The sequence below is a fragment of the Fundulus heteroclitus genome, chromosome 7 (genome assembly GCF_011125445.2).
Source record: "Fundulus heteroclitus isolate FHET01 chromosome 7, MU-UCD_Fhet_4.1, whole genome shotgun sequence".
Lineage (NCBI taxonomy): Eukaryota > Metazoa > Chordata > Actinopteri > Cyprinodontiformes > Fundulidae > Fundulus > Fundulus heteroclitus.
This window is the reverse complement of record NC_046367.1, coordinates 28,534,913-28,557,466: the sequence shown is the minus strand read 5'-3', so window position 1 is coordinate 28,557,466 and position 22,554 is coordinate 28,534,913. Positions and strand designations below refer to the sequence as shown.

The 22,554-nt window shown below is 39.7% G+C and overlaps 1 protein-coding gene across 9 annotated transcripts in view; it reads left to right on the top strand.

Annotated features, from left to right (window-relative positions):
- The window catches only part of LOC105934177 (plakophilin-4), a 117,723-nt gene that overhangs the window by 58,356 nt on the left and 36,813 nt on the right, over positions 1–22,554 (top strand). For 7 of the 9 annotated variants that reach the window (XM_036139417.1, XM_036139425.1, XM_036139419.1 and 4 more), the window contains 4 exons: positions 6,699–6,892; positions 7,989–8,571; positions 9,849–9,875; positions 19,329–19,499. In XM_036139417.1, the coding sequence (XP_035995310.1) occupies positions 6,699–6,892; positions 7,989–8,571; positions 9,849–9,875; positions 19,329–19,499 (975 nt within the window). The remainder of the gene's footprint in view (positions 1–6,698; positions 6,893–7,988; positions 8,572–9,848; positions 9,876–19,328; positions 19,500–22,554) is intronic. The other 2 variants (XM_036139422.1, XM_036139421.1) reach the window with 1 other exon arrangement.

Below are 22,554 nucleotides of genomic sequence, written 5' to 3'. Positions count from 1 at the left end.
CACGACCCAATTGGCCAATACAGCACCACCCACATGTGGGAAATGGCGCTACTGACCATTTTGGTCAAATATTGAGTTCTGGGCCCAGATGTGGTGAGGCTGAGTTGCTAAAGGAGGCCAATCTGACCCATGAACTTTGGTGACGTTTGGCGACATTAAGTATTGGCACCCCTATTTGAGGCACTTCCCAGTACAGGATTTGGACCAAACTGACAGAGTACAATCACCCGGTGATCCTGAGCACAACCATGTTAGCGGCTAATGGTTAGCATGTTGCTTATTGGAAGTAGCTCTAGGAAGCTCGGACAAACTTCTGCTTTACAGAGTCTGTACCTCCTTTATACAGAATGCTCCACAATAAGTTTGGGCCTCGTCGCGTAAAGCATCTCCAAGTTAGGAGGTGTCAAACATCCAATGCTTTTTCAATGGGGGCGAAACCCCTTATACTCCCTAGAAATGCAGGCCCACAATATGGCTACAGTATATTCAAGTTTGAAATTCTACTTCTGCTTTGTTAAACGATTCAGTGTTTAGAATGAGTTAGGAAATGTTTGGTGCCTTTCCCTCAGTTTTTTCTTCTTCTAATCATTCAGCTATTGTTCTTTCATGTTCAAATCCTTCAACTCTTTCAAATTCTTCAACTTTTTCAACTTCTTCAACTTTTTCAACTTCTTCAATGCTTTTCAGCTATTTTTTCTCTTCTTCAAAGATCTTCTGCATCTTTTGCTTAATCATTCAGCTATCTGCATTCACAGTGCATTTTCGCAGGAAATGCAAATTTTTCTAGTTTTTTTTTAATGTTGATTTTCACTAGATATTTTTATTTCTCTTTCTAAAGTTTTCTACTAATTGTTTTAATCATACCGTTAACTGGAAGAGCCTGTCACACAGCCTCCTCGAAACAGTGTTCCTTTATTTCGTCTTGTAAGTTTTTTTGGGGAGATACAGATTCAGAATGATGGGAAATTAAATTTGTTTCCCTGCTGGCTAGCGTGGAGGCACTCGCCCCACAAGACCCAGAGTGGCGACACATAATCTGATTGTGGCAGTCACTAGGGATGGGCGACATAGTCTTAAAAGTCTATCATGATATCACAATGAAAGGAGAAATAAGGAGTGTTCACTGCTATCTTTTATAGCATAGATCGTATAGCCGGGACAGCACGCCACTGCAGTCAAAGCCCCACAAACATGAATGCTGCTCTGGAAGAAACGCGCATGAAAATCAATATACAGCTACATACTGTACCAGTTATTGAGTAGGCCTGTTCAGGATACCAGTTATATTAGGTTGTGCAATTTTATTGCTGTATATCACGTCACAACTGCATTTAATCACATTTTAAAAACATTTATATTCATTGCTGCTCTCGTTGAAAGAATAGCAAAAGTAATAATCCTAACCATACTTTTTTTAGAGTATCTGAACACTATAAGAGTTTTTTTTTGTCACAATAAATAAAAATTCCTATAGAAAAAAAGAAGATGTCAAGAAAATGATAAACTGTATAGTGATGGCCCATCTGTAGCGCTCACTTCATCCTCACAGCAAGCTGCAAGCTCTCATGGCTCCCCTTTGGAATGATTGCACCTATAAATTGTTGTTTATACACATGCTTTGTTTTTTGTTGGATTCTTTGTTGTTGTTTCTTTAATTAGGAAATATAGGGGCAGAAGGGACGATCCCTTTTTTTTTTTTTTTTTTACAGACATTTGTTTTATTTTTATTGGGTGTTTGTGTGATTAAACCCACAAAAAGTGCACATTATAAAATGGAAGAAAGGTTTTCTAGAGGTTTTCCAATAACTAATCTGGAAAAAGGTGGAACACAGTTGTATTCTGCCCCCTTTACTGTGCTACCATCAAACAAAACCATTCTGAAATTACCTATTTGCAGTAAAATCCTTACATTTTTCTCACAGATTGATGTTATGCAACACATGTTTTGCTTATAATCCGGTGCACTTTATGGTCCAAAGAAATACAGTAGTTAATAAGAGTCCAACTGCATCTGATTTGGCCTCATTATTAATGCAGATGTTCTGTAAAAGCCTCAGAGATTTGTTAGAGAACAAAAGTGATCAAACAGCATCACGGGGACCAAGAAACCCAGCAAACAGGTCACAGATAAAGCTGTGAAGACATGTATAGCAAAGTTAGCTTATTAAACAGCACTGATGCTTAAAACATCCCTTGATGCACTTTTCAATCAGTCAGCCAAAAGGGGAAAGAGCATGGGACAGTGCAGTGCTACCATGGGATAGCTTCTACCCAAACGGACAGGCTGAGCAAGGTGGGCGTTGTTTTTAGAGAAGCAGCCCAGAGTACCAGGGTAATTCTGGGGGAAAAGCAGAGATCGCACAGCTTAGGCTGAACTAGGGCTGAACGATTTTGTAAAATAATATAATTGCGATTTTTTTTTCTTAATATAGTGATTTAATTTGATTTTTTTTCCAGTTTAATTTATCATGTGTTTCAAAATATATACAAACAACAAATCAATTTGTTTCCTCGCCATGTGGATTAGTTGCTAAAAGACCCACTTCTAAACTCGGAGCAGTAATCATTGCGTTCTGCCTACAATATATTTCAGCCAAAATTGCAGTTTTGACTTTTCTCCGCATTAACCACAAGCAACAAAAATGGCCTCTAAATAAAGATGTTTGTAAACAAGGACTATTTTAAATATGAACTTTTAATGTTTCTATTGATCAGAATGTTATTCAAGAGAACAGCTTTTAATTTAATTGGACATCAATCCTTGTTGAACATAAAGTGCAAAGTCCAACCAACAAGCAAGTCTATGTATTAAACTGACATAAAACTACTTAATGCTTTGTATGATTATACAAACTCTAAAACAAGTAATAAAATTGGATTATCTCACTGCTGCAACTGTCTTCCCTTCCATGTGGAGGCAAACCCACTTCAAACATTTTACTGACACCTAATGGACGTGTCTAATTCCCTAATTGTTACATAGCCAAAAATTGCAGACCTCTGCGATTTGGAAATTGCGTTATTTTAAATCACGATTATATTGAAAATGCGATTAATTGTTCAGCCCTAGGCTGAACCGTATCTTAACATAGTTATTATTTGTGAACTCCACAAATCTGGCCTTTACAGAAAATGGCAAGACGAAAGCGATTGTTAAAAGAAATCTGCAAGATTTAGTTTTCTTACAGTTTGCCATAAGCCATGAACGGGACACCGCAAAAATGTGGAAGAGGATGTTCTGGTTAGATGAAAAAAAAATGTTTAACTCTGTGGCCTACATGCAAAAAAAATAAAAAATCCCCTCTGTTTGGCTGGACAATTAACGATGCACATAACACTGAGTGCACCATCCCCATGGTGAAACATGATGGTGGCAGGAAGGTGGAAGCTGTTCACAGTTGGTTGGAAGATGGATGGAGCCGAAAACAGGGCAATCCTTGAAGAAAACCTGTAAAATGCTCCAACGCACACGAGACAGGGAAGGCGTTGCACCTTCTAACAGGACAACAATCTTAGGCCTTGTCCACGCGTAGCCGGGTATCTGGGTAAACAGACGCAATTTTATGCAGTTATTCCTTTCATCCACTGCATCTTATGCGTCTCGCATGTTTAAAACAACAGTCAGTGGTGAATTTACACGAATTGTGTGGATGAAAACTTTTCCAAAAACGATCCTGTGTGTACGGTTTGGGGGAGATATTCGTTTTTATATATACCCGGCTACGTGTGTACAAGGTCTTAAACATACAACCAGAGCTACAGTAGCAGGGTTTAGACCAAAGCATATTAGTTTATGGGATGGCCCAATGAAAAACACCCAAATCTCTAACCGAGAATTTGTGGCAATGCTTGAAAAAATAAAAGCTCTGACTGAAAAATTTCAGTTTCCACATATGCAAAGCTAGTAGAGACCTACCCCTAAACAACCCCTACAACCCTACAAAGTATTCACTCAATGCAACAGTATGCTATGCTTTTCAGATTATTATTGCTTTTTTAATTGCCAGCTATGTGCTAATTTTCTTTCCACTTCTTTATTATTTACTACTTTGTGTTGGTCTATTAAATTAAATCCCAACCAAAACACATAACACGTTTTGCTTGTTACATGATAAAATGTAAACATGTTAGAGGGGGTTAAGGATATTGTCTTTTGCAAGGCACTGTAATATTGAAAACAATCCTGGAGTTTTTCTCTCAAATATCCAACAGGGTCATTAGTGTGATGCTGGTGATTTTGCTGAAGGAGTCACTCTGTCAGTCTAGTTCCCTTCCTGCTGAGCATCTACTGCGACCGAATGTGCACACTAGTGTGATTACTTTGGTCCTCCTTCTGGTATATTCTGAATTTCCGGCGAGACAATTTAACGACACAAGTCACAATAGTTATCTCCACAAACAGATGGCGTCATATCCCCAGTTTAATTTGTTTGAAACAACAGTCTGTTTCTGTGAATGCTGCTACAGTCCTAACCAGCTGCTCTCTCAGCCGCAAAAGAAAGCAGGATTTGTTAAGGAGTCCCCACAATATTAAAACACAGACTCTGTTTTTTTTTTTTTTTATGAATGGATTTGGAAGCAACATTTTCATCATACAAATAGCGGTTTTCAGCGCCGCTGTATCCATTGCATTGACCCACATAAGCACCTGTGATGGGTTACATCAAACCGCTGGAGGGTGAGACAGCGAGTGTATATATTTTGTTTATTTATTCAGATTAGTTCATGTCATGCCAAATTGCAAAAGATGTCATCTCAATACACTTTTCAAACCGGTCGAATTCATATGCAGTTATACAGAAATCACTTTCCTGTGCTGAGCACACCTGATCACACCTGTAGTAACAGAAACCCAGGAATTTAATTCAAGTATTTTCCCGGTCTGGGAGGAAAAGAAAGAGTACAGGGAAATATTTTCTATTTCCACACTCTATTATCCATCCTGCTATTCTCAATCCGTTTGTCCCCGCATCAATCCATTCAGGCATCTGCTTGCTTTCCATCCTTTTATCCCTCCTTCCTCCCCTCAGCTCCCTGGTTCGTGTAGGTTGCATGTTTAAAGCCTCACCACTGTTGTAATATCTGTCATAAATTCACGCTGAACGTTTGTATTTGGATGTGTATTAATGATAAAGCTCCGTTATTTTTGTTAAAATGGACAGTAAAAGTGGAAAAGCTTTCATTTTGATTAGCTTGTTGAACCTAATCAAAAAGGGGAAGCCCACCCCACCTTCCTAAGGCACTATTCCCTCTAGCCTTTGTAAGGCAAGGCAAATTTATTTATAAAGCACAATTCAGTACAGAGACAATGCAAAGTGCTTTACATTATTAAAATATTGGAATAAAAGCAAGTAGGGATAGAATGTAGAAACCAAAAAAAGAACATTTAAAAACAGTAAAACAGTTTAACGTGAACATTCAAAGGCAATTTCAAACAAATGTGTTTTTAATCTCGATTTAAAGGAACTCAGGCTTTCTGCAATTTTACAGTTTTCTGGAAGTTTGTTCCAGATAAGTGGAGCATAGGAACTAAATGCTGCTTCTCCGTATTTGGTTCTGGTTCTAGGTATGCAGAGCAGGCTGGAGCCAGAAGGCCTTAGTGGTCTGGAAAGTTAATACACTGATAACAAGTCTGTAATGTATTTAGGTGCTAAGCCATTTAAGGATTTATAGACTAACAGAAGGATTTTAAAGTAAGTAAGTAAGTAAGTAAAATTTATTTATATAGCACTTTTCTCAGCTAAAAATCACAAAGTGCTTCACAGTAAAATACAAATACAAAAAACAGTATACAGCAATACTAAACAGCATTTTAAAACAAAATGAAAAAAAAAAAAAAAAAAAAAAAAAAAAGTCTATTCTCTCAGATACAGGGAGCCAGTGTAAGGACTTTAGAACTGGGGTGATGTGCTCTACTTTCTTAGTCTTAGTGAGGACGCGGGCAGCAGCGTTCTGGATCAGCTGCAGCTGTCTGACCCACTTTTTAGGAAGTCCTGTGAAAACACCGTTGCAGTAATCAATTCGACTAAAAATAAACGCATGGATTAGTTTTTCCAGATCCTGCTGAGACATTAGTCCTTTAATCCTAGAAATGTTCTTCAGGTGATAGAAAGCCGACCTTGTAATTGTCTTTAGATGCTTTTGAAGGTTCAGGTCTGAGTCCATCACTACACCCAGGTTTCGGGCCTGATTAGTGGTTTTTAGCTGAAGCGACTGAAGCTGTGTGCTAACTTTTGATCTCTCCTCTATTGGTCCAAAAATTCTAGCACCAGTTTCTCTGTTTTAGAGGCTGTGCTTGCACTGGTTGGAAAAGAGAGAACACTAGCACCAGTTTAGCGCTGGAAAAAATCTCCTTACAAACACATTAGCAGAGGCTACAGATGGAAGAGGTCTTTTTTTTCCCACACGTTCTCCTCCCGATTTCAAGCAGTGGCATTACCGTTGGCTTTTCTTTAGCACGAGTGATGGTAACACTTGATCATTCATCATATTTTAGAAAGGTTAAATTATGGCACATTAAATCATGGGTTTGCTAGAGGTGTGTTGTCTTCCTACCGGGCCATTAGAAAGGCCACGTCGGTAAAGGTCGTAGCTGTTATGAAACCTCTTATGGTATCTAGCCCTGAGTTTCTCACCCTTATCTGTCTCCTTCCTCTACATTTCATCCATGCCTGTTCCTGTCACCCTCTCTCCCTCAGGGTCCGCAGGGAATTCGTGTGGCTCGGCTCAGATGAACTCCTACTCTGACAGCGGCTATCAGGATGCCAGCAGTGGCTACCTCAGCAGGCAGAACCAGGGCAAGGCCGAGCTCAAGATGCAGCACTCCTTCCCTGGAGCTGGCACCGGCACATTAATGAGGAACGCCAGGGCTGAGGGGCAAGCTTCAGCCCAGGTAATCACAGCAAGTGTATTTAAAGCATGTTGCTGTTTGTTACACACCCTCTCATTAATACGGCTACCAAACAGGCGTGGGCCAGGTATGCAGTGATGTCAGCCGGCTGATGGGAATCTTTGTCACCTGTTTTAGTTTGGTGTGGAAACCAACCATCCATCATTTCTATTAAAGGGGACATACCATGCTTTTTAAAACCTTCCTTTTCACATTTAAAGCATTAACTTGTGTTCCACATAAAGTGGAACTGCAATGCTTTGGTCTAAAGTCCAAAACGTTCTCATAGAGACTCCAACTACACAACAACATGTATTCAGGGGCTAATAAAGAGGATTTAGCATGACGTGTCCCCATTTAAGGTAATCTTGTTTTAAAATCACAGGTTTGCTATTGAAATTGAAAGTCCAACCATTTAACTGGCTAATTACAGCTACCTTCTTGTGTTACTCCATTGAGTTCAACAGCAGAAAGGTGTAATTTACATCGAGCGTTCTGCAATTTCGAAGTTTGTTTCTGTGTTTTTACTTAAGTCTGTAATCAGAATCAACATAACAGTAAATAATGTTATGTAACTGTATTAATCAGTTTGCTTTTATTTCATCAGCAGTTTGAAGAACTGAAAAGCAAGTTGAGCATGTTAGATATTTATTATTATTATTATTATTATTATTATTATATGGCCATAAAACCGGGCTAGTTTTTGCTCAAAGTCTGAGAATGCCATTCCAGCTCGGGGTCTACTACCAAAACTGTTGTTTTTGCTTTGCGATTGTGGAAATGTAAAGGCCTTAAAGCACAGAAGGTGCATAGTGAACTGAGCAGTTCTACCTAAAACAATTTTGCACACAGAGACTGCTGAGAACCAAAATGATGCTGTCACACTCTGGAGGGGGGGAGATAAAGTAAACATGGCCTACAGTAAGGTCAAGCCCTGTGATGAAACGCCTTATGTAATGCCGTGTTGTTTAAAATGTCATTCTTATTGCAGAAATTGGTGTGTGTCAGAGAGTTCAACGCAGCGTGTTAATATTCTTTATTACAACTTTTAGGCTAAAGAGACACATTGGCAATCACGCTGTTCTATTTTTTTCCGCAGGTTCCAGCAGTCACAGCAGCTCTGCCTGGCCGTGCTATGCGGAGGGTCAGCTCAGTGCCTTCTCGCTCTCACTCGCCAGCCTACACCACCAGTATTTCCCCTTCCCGTGGCTCCCTGCGCACCCCGGTTGGCAGTGCCTACGGATCACCGGTTATAACAGAACCCAAACCCCTCTCCAACGTCCACTTCCCAACCTTGCCCTCTGTGCAGCGCACCGGTAGCATCGGCGGCGGCGGCGGCGGCTCACCATACTCCCTCCAGAAAACCTCCCCTGCCGGACTGAGACGCATCAGCTCCACAAACTCGCGGTCCGGCTCCGCCAGCCGCACCGCCTCGCCCTATCAGACCTCGGGAGGGTCATCGTCGGGCCGCATGGGCTCGCCTCTGACGATGGTGGACGGCGTCAACCCTCCGCTGACCAAGCAACCTGCTCACTCTTCATCTCCAGTCAGGGCGAGCATGACCGCTGTGCCCCAGCACTACAGCTCAACCCTGCCCCGCTCCATGCTCCACAACACTGACCCCTATGGACCTCAGAGTTACGACATTTACGAGAGGATGACTCGACCTGACAGCCTCGCAGGTGTGCCACTAAATACACAAACACACACAGACACACACACTGCTTTCTTATGTACATCAGTGATCTGCTACATTTTAGAGAAGATGGCCGGTTATGAGTTTATGGGTGAATTGCATGAAGCTGATTGATTGGAGGAAGATTCATGACTGACTGTTTATGTGTGGTTGTGGATTGTTACCTTCTTAGGACCTTGTTAGGTCTGCCTAAAGGGACTGTACCTGATCTTGATGAGGATAAATCTTATTATTATTATCCTGTTTAGGGTTATTTTTGAGATGTGAATTGAGGTCAGATTAAGGCTAACATTAAGGTTACAGGTACCAACAATACGAATGGCTGCTGTTGTTTTTGAGTATTTCCATAGTTTATTCCCAGAACACATCAGGCTATTTTTTTTTTTTTTTTTTTTTTTTTTTATAGAGGAACATGCCTGCCTGAACTGGTTTGTACATGTCATCCTCGAAGGAGAGTGGAGCAAAAATTAAAGCTGGCAGATGAACCTGAATTTAGATCTTGTCCCTATCTGGAGCCAACCCTACAGGAAAATACCTGCCTGTGTTCAGGCTCCACTTTCACAATCTAATGCGTTTCATGCTCACAGATTGGCCTGAACAAATACTCAGAACATTTATTACTGAACATTTTCTGATTATTAAAAGATCTCTTGCGTAACTGGTGCTGTTGCTTGCGCTGGAAAGAGTAATAAACTATGTTTCTCCTACAGATAATCGGCAGAATTGCATTGAACTGCTGTCTTTCAAGTAATTTGAACACTCAGGCTGTGCAAGGGGTTTATCTGCTTAAATATGTGCTACACTGCAAAAAGGGAACTAAAAGTAAGTCATGTTTTCTAGAAATTATTGCATTTCTCCTTAATTTGAGCAGATCAATAATTGATTATCTTATAATCAATAAGATAATATGGCAATTGAATAAAATGTTTGCACTTAAAATAGGAACAACTCATCTTCATCATCTTATTTCAAGTGCAATATATCTAATGATCTTATTTTAGGGGTCTAAATACTCATTCTATTGGCATAACATCTTATTTACCTGCTCAAATCAAGGAAAAATACACTAATTTCAAGAAAATTAGACATAGTTTTAGTTCCCTTTTTGCAGTGTATAAACACAAACATACATACTTTGTTCCTCAAATGTAATGAAAAGGGTCTTTTAGGAGGTTGAACAAAGCTCCTTCCTCGTTAAATCTTCTTTTCAACAAATAATACATTTTTTTCTCCTCGACTTCATGCTGCCACGGATTTCCTCAGATGCCCTCATTGATGGTGATATTAAAGGTGAAATTTTGAGTGTAAATGTCTGTTTCTCTCATTTGTGTCTTTCATTTAGATGTTAGTGCTTCTTCCACCGGTGTCTGTCATTCGTGATTGGTCTGCATGTCATCCTTAACAGGTGCCATGTACATCAGTGAATGATTGAGCGTTACTCACATCGTTATTAGCATTACAAATTAGGGTGTACTTCATGCGCCTCCAGGTGTATAATCCGTACTGCGGGGCGGTGAATAAATGACATTGGTGAAATTAGGTCATTTCTGCATATATGGTTCAACCTCACTGCAAAAAGGGAACCAAAAGTAAGTCAAATTTTCTTGAAATTAATGTATTTTTCCTTGCAGGTAAATAATGCTGTTTGCCAATGAAATAAGATTTTTGCACTTAAAATAGGAACATTTCATCTCTATCATCTTATTTCAAGTGCAGGATATCTAATTATCTTATTTTAGGGGTACAGATACTCATTCCATTGGTAAATAGTCTTATTTACCTGCTTAAATTAAGGAAAAATACATTAATTTCAAGAAAATTTGATTTACTTTCAGTTCCCTTTTGGCAGTGCTTGATATTGTTCAAAACAATATTTTATTTCAGAATGAAAATTGTTCGAGTCTGGTTGAGAATCCAGTAAGTTCAGCCACATCCGAGTGTATTTCAGTAAATGAAAATATCATTGCTAAGGTCATGTAATTCAGTGAAGCTCGGATTCATTCCTCACATACTGATACATTTCAGGTGTTTATTTCTCTTAGCTTGGATGCTTATGGGTTGCTGCTAATGAAATATAAAATTTCAGTTTCTCAGAAGGACCATTATATCTATCAGCTGATTGTACTGTATGGTTCAGAAAAACATATTTTCCTCTGTTGGAGTCTATGTGGTGTATTGGTTTCAACAACAATCTTGGTACTGTAAATAAATATTTATCTTATAGGGTTTTGATTTAAACTAACTTTTTGTGTCCCTGCATTATTTCATAAACTTTATTTAAAGGAGCATTACGCAGGTTTAAAGGTTTGTTTCTTTATTTATTTGGACATGCCCTTACCGTTGTTTGACGTGTAAAATCAGTTTTCCTCTATTTACCACAGTTGCCTCTATAGACTCCTTTAGTCACTTCATGACAGAGTGATTCGGGTCGTATTCTCTGGGCGTGTGCCTGGGTGTGACGCGCTGCATGCTCTCGTCTACCTTGTTGAGTCTGCCATAATCAATGCATTAGCGAGAGAACACGGGCTAACTTCAATATTTATGACTTTCTTACCTCATAAGACATCATGTCTCTAAACAAAAGAGCTGTGCAGTCGCAGCCGCAGATGCTTTGCTTCTTCTCCCAAGCACGTGCACAACACTGGTGTCATTTCAGCTTGTCGCCAGAGGGGGCAGACGTCTGGAAAAGCGCTGGAATTTGCACTTTGCTACTTTAAAATCTGCTTTTTGATAGGTCTGTTGTTTTGAGTGTTTTTTAAGGTTCTTGAAAGCATCTTTTAAAGTTTTGTTTCACATTTCTTCTCCTGATTTTGTTTTAAGCTTGTTGTTTACTCAGAGGTTATATTAATTTTCTCTAAATGTGAAGTTGATTAGCAAAACAAAAAGGAAATAAAGCAGCCAATTATGACTGACAATGTGGCAAGCAGAGAAATCTCATGAAACTCCATCCCAGCTTTTCTTCTTACCAAACGTTTTTTTTCCTGCTTTCCGTCCTCTCCTCCTTATCGTTTGTCTTCTTTTATCTCACTCAAGCTCCTATCTTATTCCCATCGCCTCTTCTTTTTTTTTTTTTTTCACACAAACACACCCTCTTACAATTTGCCTTTATTACAGCAATTCGTCACCACTGTCCGATGAGCCGTATTAATCGGAAGTGGAATGATCACATAGTCAGACCCAGTTGCAAGTATTTGAAAAATGCCACCAAATAGTCCCAACCTAAATGTTTAGTTTTTTTTTTTAATGACTTATCTTTTCTCTCCGATTCTAATTTCTACTGATTTCATTTGTTCCTGATTTATAGGTCTCAGGAATTCTCGACTTTTCTACCCCTTAGTGTCCTTTCTCTTCTCTCATTTCTCTTGCCACCACCCACCTGGTCCCACCGCCTGCACAGTCACTGGCAGGATGTCATGGCTTCCCTTTGCTGCTGAAGAATGGCAAATGAAGACAAATTGTCCCTAATAATGTGCTCATTACTTTCTGTCCATCGGAGAGCAGAGTGGGACGGAGCGGAAGAAGAAATAGCATATCTGCTCTCTCATTCTGACAAGCCAAGCTGCCTTTGAAGTTTTGACCATCCTGCAGCCTATTATTGCTACTATGGCTACTTTTTTTGTGTGTAGTGAGATTTTGGTAATCCTTTCCCTTTTATTATCGGAGCTTTTGCTGGTCTGACAGGATTTGTGAATATTATATTTGAGAAATGGATCCGGCTGTATCTGTTTCTCCAAAGTGAGCACGCGCCAAGCCACCGCCGCCTTTCATCCGGTCTCTGCCAAGTGTAATCTGTTAACGCCACGGTGAGAGGGCTGGGGGGGGGGAGAATTAAATGACTATAACACAAAAGGAATGTGGGCCATTCATCCTCAACAGACAGCAGAATGTTATTTCTCCCGGAGAATTTGCAGATGCTTTTAGAAGTGACTGCAGCCCTTCTGTCAGGGGGATAGAGTAAATACGGCACCCAGGCTAGTTTCAGGACGGGCTATTTAAATCTGGCTACTTTCTGGAGTTACTGAAAGAGAGAGAGAGATGTAGACATGAAGGTTTGAAATGCAGGGACAACTCTGTCCTCTCTTGTTTGCAGCTGTGTCAAAGGCCCAAGTTATTTTCTGTTAAGACCTGGCGATGTGAAGTGTGCTAGTTCACACCTAGCATTAACATTCATCTTCACATGACTCCTTAGATCAGACGCTGTGGATGTCAAAAGTACTAATGCCCCTGTTGGAATACGTTTTTTTTTTTGTTACCTATAGTTTGAGGAAGTTTTCTGGGACAAATAAAGACCCAGAAAACTTCCTTTGTACCTTGAAAAGGTCCTAACAGCTCGAATGTACCTTAGGGCTACAGATTTTTCTGAAACGCATTGTTGCCCATAAATTGGGACTGATTCTGCTTTTGTTCATATTCCTGTGATTAAATCCTCAGTTTGGTATGGAAACAATTCATAATTAGATTTAAACGACTTTGATAAGATATTTACGGTACCTTATATGTCCCAAAATAAATTGCTGTCACAATCATTTCAATAAAAATGGCTAAAAATGCTTTATTCCAGCTTTGCGAGCCACAAGGTTGACCTGAACTATTTCATTATGTGCCCATAAACATGTTTCATATTCATCTTAGTCAGATTTAGATGACCAACATTCCAGTAAGATGGTTTATGTAACAGGAGTAACATGAGGGAGGGAAAGGAGGGGAAAAAAATCAATTATTTGTGAACCTAAAGAGCTGCGTGTTAGCTGAGCTCGAAAGACGCACGCTGAAGCTTTTACCCCGTTTATTCTCCCGGCGCATGAGTCCACCATCGGCTGTTTCAACACGGCTTTCCTGTTTACACCAGCATTTTGTTACACCTTTCACAACAGCATAGTTGGTCCTGTGTTGAAGATAGCAATTCACAATATAGTGATGCCAATGTGTGCAATCATTATTAGGATACCAGGTATGTCAGATCTATTGGTTGTTACCACAACAGAAAGACATGGGGTACTTTGGTTGCATTTGAAGTGTGTTTAATCACTTTAACGGCCTTACCATGCATCCAAATATGCATTTGAACAGATCTTCAGATCACCCAGGATGTGTATTGCCACCAGATCTGAGCAACTGGTTTTGGACAGGCTTTTAAAATGAATGAAAACTTTTTGATGGTCCAAAACGGCCTTGTTAACACTCCTTTTATTTTTCTGCCGCCCCTAACCCTACCGCCTTTCCACCCCTTTTATATTCTCTGCTTTCCTTTTTGATTCGCCCGCCTTTTCTCACGTCTTTCATTACCTCCACCGACCGCGCTCCCCTACAAACCTTTGAACAACAGAGCTGCTGATTTCCTGCCAACCTGCAGCAACTGCGTATTGTGTTCAGTACCACACAGTAAAAGGCTTCCTTGACTATTTTGTTTGCTGCAATAGTACACAGAGAGAAATATCCTTTGCTCTAATTTACCTCTCATCCCTGTCTCTTTATATGGGAGCCCATGGCTAAAAACATGTATAGATGTAGTGCAGGAAGTAATAACAATTTGTGCCTCCAAAGTTATTCTTATTTTTAAGGTAAACACAAAGAAAACACGATTTGGAAGCTAAAGAGTAAAGGTCAAGAGAGTCTCAACCTGGGGGTCCATCAACCCTCTAAACTGAGAATGTAATCAAAACCTTCATTGCATTAGATTTTAAGGTGCATTGCAAAGTGCAAAAAAAAAAAAAACATGGAAAATAGCCTTTTTAGCGCATTTGTCAGTTTTAAATTAGTACATAAAGAGGCTGCAACTTCATCTCAACTGTGGAACAGCGTAACCAGTAGAGATGGAGATGAGTTTTAAGATGGTACAGGTGACAATAAAAGGTATTACAATCCTCAAAAAAAATGTTTTGCTATAGCTCTATCATGAAATAAGAGCCTCACAAGCAATAATTTCTACCTTTTTTATTAAACCTTTATTCAACCATGTAAAAGACCCATTTAGATCAAGACTTTCACAAGGGCGACCAGCACCTGCTCTAAAATTTGCATTATCAAATGGACATTTTAAGTACACCAATTATACATTAGGTAGTTAAACTGCTCTTCCCAGCAGTCAACAATAACGATTTTTTTGTTCAAACATATTTTTAAACATAAAGGCAGATCTGTCATGAAACTGACAGTCTGACAGGTCAACAAGCTGCTTTATTGTTTAGTTTATTGTTGGGTTCACAGGATTGCATATGATTTATGCAGTAATTTATTTCCTAATGTGGGTTAAATATTACAATGTTGTCCACCATGTATTGGATCTAATTGCAATGAAATGCATTTGTGTGGATGAAAAAGCCTTTTTGTGAATAGGCAGACTGGTTTTAGAAAGGTAACCGTAGCTCAAATGGCCACTCGTTATAGCCAAGGTATGCGGAATGACATCTCTGAACCCAAACCAAGTCAAATTCTTCTTGGTCTGACGAGTCTCGTTTTGAGGTGTAAGATTCATCTGCTCTAGCCAACAACATAATAGCACGAGTCCATACTTCCGTGTATCATTGATTCAGGCTGGTGGAAGTAGTGTAATGGTGTGTGGGATATTTAATTGGCACAATAGAACCTATCCTGGCAACCCAGATTAATGATGTGTAGCACTCTAAATTCTGCACATTATCAATCTGGGCCTTCTCCCATCGAATCAGTTCATGGAAAGGAGGAACATTCAGCAGAACCTTTTGAACTGATGGGACAAATCGACACCCAGTGTGCTCCTACCAAAGTTTGGTTTTAGCCAGTCACGGTATCAAATGGCAATGTAAGCAGCAGGCGCCATGAGAAACCACAACAATGTAAGCTAGTTAAAGCGACAGTCGTGGTTTCTGCCAAAACAGTTGTGGTAGCAGCAGCTACGCGTGTGTCTTCCTGCGCTGCAGTGTTTATGTTGGTTCTGCTGTGGGCTCGGCACCTCTTGGTTTCATCAAAGCTGTATGTCCCGACGTAAACCATAATACTCTAACGTGATTGGCCGGTCAGTTTTGGGTCGATTTCAAACAGTTAAGGCGGGATTGAAACAAGATGGACTCTCTACAGTGAGGATTCAGCTTCCAGGCAAGGTTAATTAGAACCAGTTGAGCATTGTTTGAACCCCCCCAGCCTAACTAAACATTAATGCCAACCATGTGCATCTCTTGCTGACGACACTGTAGCCTTCATCTGACGGCCACTTCAAGTAGGGTAATGCAACATGCCAGAAAGCTCAAATCGTCTCATCCTGGTTTCTTAAACGTGACGTCGTACCATAATCTGACTGTGAAAGCAACAGTACATGACACGACCTCCACAGTCACCAGACCTCAATCTAGTTAAGCACCTTGGGGTTGAACTGAAAAATCAAACCATGGAAGCACAGCCGATGAATCAACTGCAACTAGGTCATGCTTTCATTTAAATGTAGACTAAAATCTCTGATTGGCACTTGGCTACATGACACACCTGGAGCATCCAGAACATTCCGCAACTAATGGGTGACTTATTTGTGTTTATTAATTGTTTTTAGGTTGATTTGGTCAACTTAGGTCTAAAAGGGCAGAGTTCAGATACAGTATGTGACATAAAAAATTTACCTAAAGGTGTCATTCAGATCTTAACTTTAATAATCTGCATTTCATATATACAGAAACCGATGTTCAAGGTTATTTTTAAGGTTTGTGGAAGGAGGGCTGGCATGCAGCGAGGTTCCTAAAGTCGGTAACCAAACCTCAGACGGCTGCAACAACGACTATTAGCCTTTGTATATTGGATTGTTAGCCCTAGCGCTACCCTACGTGCCGCCTTTCAAGATTAATTTTTGTGTGGAAGCTGAAATCGCTTGCGTTGGAGACTTTGTTTACATATAAACACATATCCTTGAACTCAGTGCCTTAGCAGCTCTGCATTTACATCACGGTTAAATTTCAAACATTATTAGGGGAGTCAAATGATGTTCTACTGTTGTGTTGTTGTTTAGACAGAAATTTCCTTTTGAGTAAATTCCCTCAGGCTCCCTGTAGAGCTATTGTTGTTTAATAGACCTGAGAGGTCAGCTTAAAAATGGTCCACTACTTTCATCTGAAAGCTGTGCTCTCCTTCCCCCAGAGTCTCCAGTCCACAAGGAGGCAAACATCCCTATGTATTAATTCTTTAGCTTCACATTGTGACAGGACTCCTTCATTTAGCTGGTTCTGCATGGCAGCCTTGGTGTTTAGTTGCAGTCTGTGGCTGAGCTCATGCTGTTGGAGGGGACCCAAGCGACGTCTGGAGGCTCTCGATATGTGCAATGAGCAGTAAGTTGCCAACTGTATAGTGGTCCAGGGGGGTTCACAGTTTTATGAGCTCCATTGATGTGAGATTTAACACAAACAAACACAGGCTTCCAGATCACTTACGTTGGGTGGGCTTATTTGGATTTAAATGTAGAAAAACAAAGAGGAGCCATCTTTATAGCCAGTCTTTCTTCTACGTTTCACATCAGCCATGTGTTTTTCATTTTTCCTCAGCTTGGCGTAGCAGCCCTAAGGCTTTAAACATTTATGGCCTCTCCATAATTTAACAGTATGAATTTACATTGTCTCTCGTAAGGAAAACAAAGCCTTTTCTGAACAACTTTTTTTGTGTATTTCAGTGTAATAAAATCAAATATAACTGATTGTTCATGAGAAATTTTGATAGTCTCAGTACCTGTCCAAGTTCATGAAAATGATGTTTCAGCACTTTGTTTCCTGGTAGTTTTTGTTTTGTCTTATTTCTGTTTGTTTGATCTCTCTGCTAGCTCAGCTCAGCCTTGAAGAGGGATCGGGCTTATACTTCTCATTTCACAGAGTAACGACAAAAGTAGACATTGTTTTGTGACAAAGAAATTCAGTACAAAGTATAGTCAGGTTTCAAAATGTTGTTCCGTCATAGCGATCCTTTAGGGTTATATTCCTTTTATCAATATGCCGGAGAAAGAGCTGCAGTGATTGGAGATTACTCCTGTATGGAGCACAGAAATGCAACGCTGTCCTTTACCTACACCTTGCTGCACACTGCTGGTCAACTAGCTGCAAAAAGAGGCCTTTGACACGGTCTTAACACTCCTAGATTTTAGCTTTTCGATTTTAGGCATTAAAAAGTATAACATTGGCCTAAAATTCTATTTCATTTAGTCATACATTTTTGCTTTATCCATTTTTTTAGGGCAAGCACTAGCAGCAGTCATCTTTAACTAGGGCGTTATTCTGCTGTGACAGTAGGAGATGAAAGAAATCTGCTTTTGAAGTCGGTTTATTGTCGTTTGTGCAGAGTACATCAGTCAAAACATCCTTGCTATTGAATCCAGTACTAGATTCTTCACTTTTGCAACTAGTTGCATGCTGGCTACCAGAGCAGATAGCCTGACTAGTTAACCAGCCAATTAATATTCTCTCTCAGTTTTTATCATTGTTATTCTGTACAACAAGCACTTGAAAATTGCTAAATATACGGGGTTTGTATTATAAGTTTTGCTTACACCTGCATATGAAAATTAAAATATAATATTTAAAAACTAAGAGTATTAAATCCAAATATCCTATTTTTTTAGCAGCAGTTTTGGAGCTCTGACTGTATTTACCGACAAAGCATAGCCCAATAATTTATTGCCAAAGAGAATTTGATTAAACTTTTAATTGTTGGTGTAATAAATAGCACAATATAGCATTTTTAAAATATCGCCCATCCCTGATATAACATCAAACGTACTTTACTTCGACTGTAAACTTTTAACATTTATGCTTTTTTTATATTTCCTGCACTGTTTAGTGTTTCGTAAACAAGCATTTCTTCATAAAAAGAAACAAAGTTGTTGCAAACACCAGAAAAAGCATCTAGTGCATGTTTCAGTTCTTTGTCAGAATTTCATTTGCATAACAAACTCATTCAGAATCACCTAATCAAAATGTATACAGTGCTATATAGTGATATTTGCACTCTTACAGGTTTCTGCTTTTGTGACTCAATTAAATATTTTAGATCACAAAGAAATTTGAATGATAATCTGACACATTAAAGCGTGATTAAAAAAAAGCAAGAGCAGAAGAAATGTGTTTGTAGATCAGGGCAGAAATATGTGCTCAGGCAAGAGGTTGTGCTCAACTAAATAAAGAGCATTTCTTTGGGCTCTGTCCAAAGAAATGCATTATTTTGGTTATCCTCTGTATTAAATTCTTATGGATTGTATTATTAAGTAAATGTTCCCTTCACGACTGACAGTATGACGGTGTCAGATTTCTCAAAGGGAAAAAAAAAAAAACATTTCCGAGTTGAAAATAGACTTGCCTGGTTCTTGACATCAATCTGTTGATATTTTCCTCAGAGTTGCATTATTGATGTGTGGTAATCAATGCCAACTTTGTAAATATTCAAATGGCATAGTTTTTTACAATGACATAAATTCTTCAGACTGTTAAAGGAGTCATGTTGTTTGCATCAATTTTTTTCATTTTTATCTTGGAGCAGATTAAATAGTAAACCATAGACAGTCTAATTATTGGCAGAAATTAATTTACAGTATTTTTTACTGGCAAGAAACACATTTAATCTTGTCTTCAGTTTCTTGCATTTTACTTTTTTATAACCATTTGGATGAGATTGAAGTCTTTTATAGTAAATTAACACAGTAAAGGGAGAGTTTGCCTCTTCACGCCGCTACTGTAAGCATTATACTATTTACAAACTGATTCTTCCATTTATTTACCAGCTAACTGTTGTCTCCTTCTGCAGGAATAAGGAGTTCATATGCCAGCCAGCACAGCCACCATGGACAGGACATGAGGTCAGCCATCTCCCCAGACCGCCACATCGCACCCATATACGAGGATAGGACCTTCCGGGGTCCGTTGTACCGCAGCCCCAGCCACAACCAGCAGGGGACCCTTTACAGGAGCGGCTCAGGTTGGTCAAACTTTATTCTTAAGAGAGTCTTGCAAGGATTGTAGCAGACAACCCAGCTTACTGAATCAGTAAATGGTCTTGTTAAATCTGAATAATGGCTTGTATGAATGGTGCCCTTGGGGCGCCCCTACGCAATAATTGGAACGAGATGAGTTTGACAGCAGCTTTTAGAAAACTAAGAATCAGCTTTTATTGTTCCACAAATACAATAAAAATTTCCCAAGTCAGAAACTGTGACAAAGACTCTTTGATCAGTGTAAAACTGCATTTTTGACACTTTCTTTCAATTTAGGATGTCCTTAAGACCAAAAGGGGAATGAAAAATGTATTTTTTGTGTGTTTTCACAAATAAAACAAATAGTTTGTTCGTCTAAAACTAGGTTTTAAAGGGACCATGACAACATATTTAATTTTTCTGTGGTTTTAGGGGTATAATATGGTCGGTTGTGCACTGATGAGGTCGTATGAATATCAACAGTGGGTCCCAAAGGATCTGCTCATGGGCAATCAACTTTGTTTCTTTGCCCAAAAACAGTCAGATCAGAAAGCAGTTTTATCTCTCTATGTAATTCAAATACTCTGATTAGAGCACATCATCAAGCAAACAGCCATCCCACTCTCCTCTCCCTTCCTCCCCCCAGCTGATACATCAGCCGGCTAGTTTAATGGCGAGTCGTGCTAGCATGTCTTACTGCTCCACTCGAGCAGAGGATGGCTACTAAACAGGGGAGCTGTTATGTCCGAGGGTGCTCAAAAAGTTTCCACTTACTCCTGAAAGATAGGAGAATCAGAGTGGCTGAAGTTCATTTATGTGGAAGTACCACACAATCATAACCCCAATTTGAAGTTAGTTTAAGGTTGGATATTGGATATTCCACTCGCGGCTTCAGCAGCGTCTGCCTCCTGTTGAAGCCTACACAGGTAGGCTGATCTGTGGCTGCCGCTCTCTGTCTGCTCGCCAATATCCAACCTAAAAACTAAAATCACTGCGGTCCAATACGAGACTGTTATGTTGATATGTTCGCTGCATTTTACTCAAGACTGTTTACTGAACATTTTGAAACAAACCGTTTTTGAAAAGAACTTCTGGACCAGCACTGATGGTGATGGCCACAACGTGGATTCGGTACCACTGTGTGGATGTTGAATCGCGCCGCCAAGTTAAAGCCTTTGGTCAGCTTGGCCTCGCCTGTCCAGCGTCCTGCAACAAAAACACTTCCACCAGACATAATAATGGATTTGTGACGGAGTGTTTCGCTGAGAAGAGTGTGGATGGAGGGGGGCGAGGACATGTGGAGGCGTGTTTGACCGCTTTTCCAAATATGGTTGCATCCAATCAGACTAGGTAGAACCGCATATCATTACCGTACCCAACCCTTTCACTGAGGAGGGAAATGTGGCCTCCTACAAAAACAACCCCCTTCAAAAAGCTGACAGCATTTTTTTAATTTAATGAATTTACTTATGCAGCAATATCAACTACATGAAATAGTTTATAGAGTGATGTCATGGCCCCTTTAAAAACCCCTGTTCAGCATTGAATGATGCACTTGTGGTCTGATTAGTCAAAGTGTTTCATATTTTAAACTCAAGGTTCAAAATATGCTACAAATCAGATGCTAACGTCTGCGTTAACTGGCCTCCACGCACAGCTATGTCTTAGTGCAGCGCCTACACCATGCACAAAAGGCTGGTGTGTGCGCTTGTGCTACTGAACGACACCGCGGGGGGGTGAGCCATTTGGATTATTTATAAAATGCTGTTGTGTTTAATACTATATCATGTCAAGAGTTGACCCAAAATGTCTTGTGCCTTTGAGTACAGTAAAAAAGAGGTAGTAGCGGTATTAGGGGAGACATGTTATTACAATATTAAAGGTTAATATTGCAATGACCATATTTGTTGCAATTAATCAAAATCTTCTTCACTTGTCACTTTTTTTTTTCTTTAAATCATTACAATGTCGCTGCCACTTTCTGTACCTTCACCTTCACAGTCAATAAAATGCATATTTATACATGTTTACATTTATTTGAATTTATTTCTTAGTTTCCTCAGCCTGCCAAATATATTAGCATGCAAAGCATGAATGTTTGGGACTCGAAATAAAACGATCTAGCACATATTCATCTAAGCTCTCCTTTGCTTTTTGCTCCATTGCACACACTTGTACTGTGATTACGGTTGCATTTTTATATATTGCGCTGCTCTGCAGCAGAACACCCATGTTCAATAAAAACAAACTTGGATAGGTTGTCTTTTTCTGAGAAATAAGAAAAAAATCGGAGGAACTTTGAACTATATTCTTTTATTATTTTACTATGTGATGTATTATATCAGTCTACAGGTTGTACAACACCAGGTCTTAGTTTGTAGCAAGTCTAAATGTAACAACTAGGACTCCACGTTATTTTCAAATCTACCAGAAGCCTTGTGTGAATTTTTGGCTCCTCTGTTTTCTCTCCTGTTGTTTTCTGTCTGACATTCCTCATGCAGGTCATGAGAACTCCTGATTTTCTTTTGACTCATGTGATTTTGTTTGAACCAAGCAAATTTTTTCTCTCATCAGGTGCTGATGCTCTCTTTGACTTCCAATATCTGCCAGTATTAGTAGTTTAATGAGAGTGCCCTTGACTCTGCTGTTTTGTCTCCCTTGGGGGGAACACAGCCTCACTGCTCTTAATCTTTGTGTACATTATGTTGTTTCTTTGCCTTCCTGTCTTGGACTCCCTTCTTTATTTCTTACTACTCTTCCGCTGCCTCACGTATCTTTCCTCCCTTCACAGTCTGACAGAAAAGGGTGAGACATGAGTTAATAGGCAGGTTCTGGTGTGTCACTCTGCCTCAAAGGAATCCATTACCCATGTGTCACACTGGGCTATGGAAAAAGGACAGAGTCAGGGGACGTTTGGTTTACCCACAACTGCCACCTTTTCGCTCCCAGTTATCTTTTCCTTGCCTAAAATACAAATGTAAACACATTTCACACATCCAGAGTTACCCAGGGCCACACTGAAGATCTCCTTTGAGAAATCGGTTCACTGTGAAACGCTAT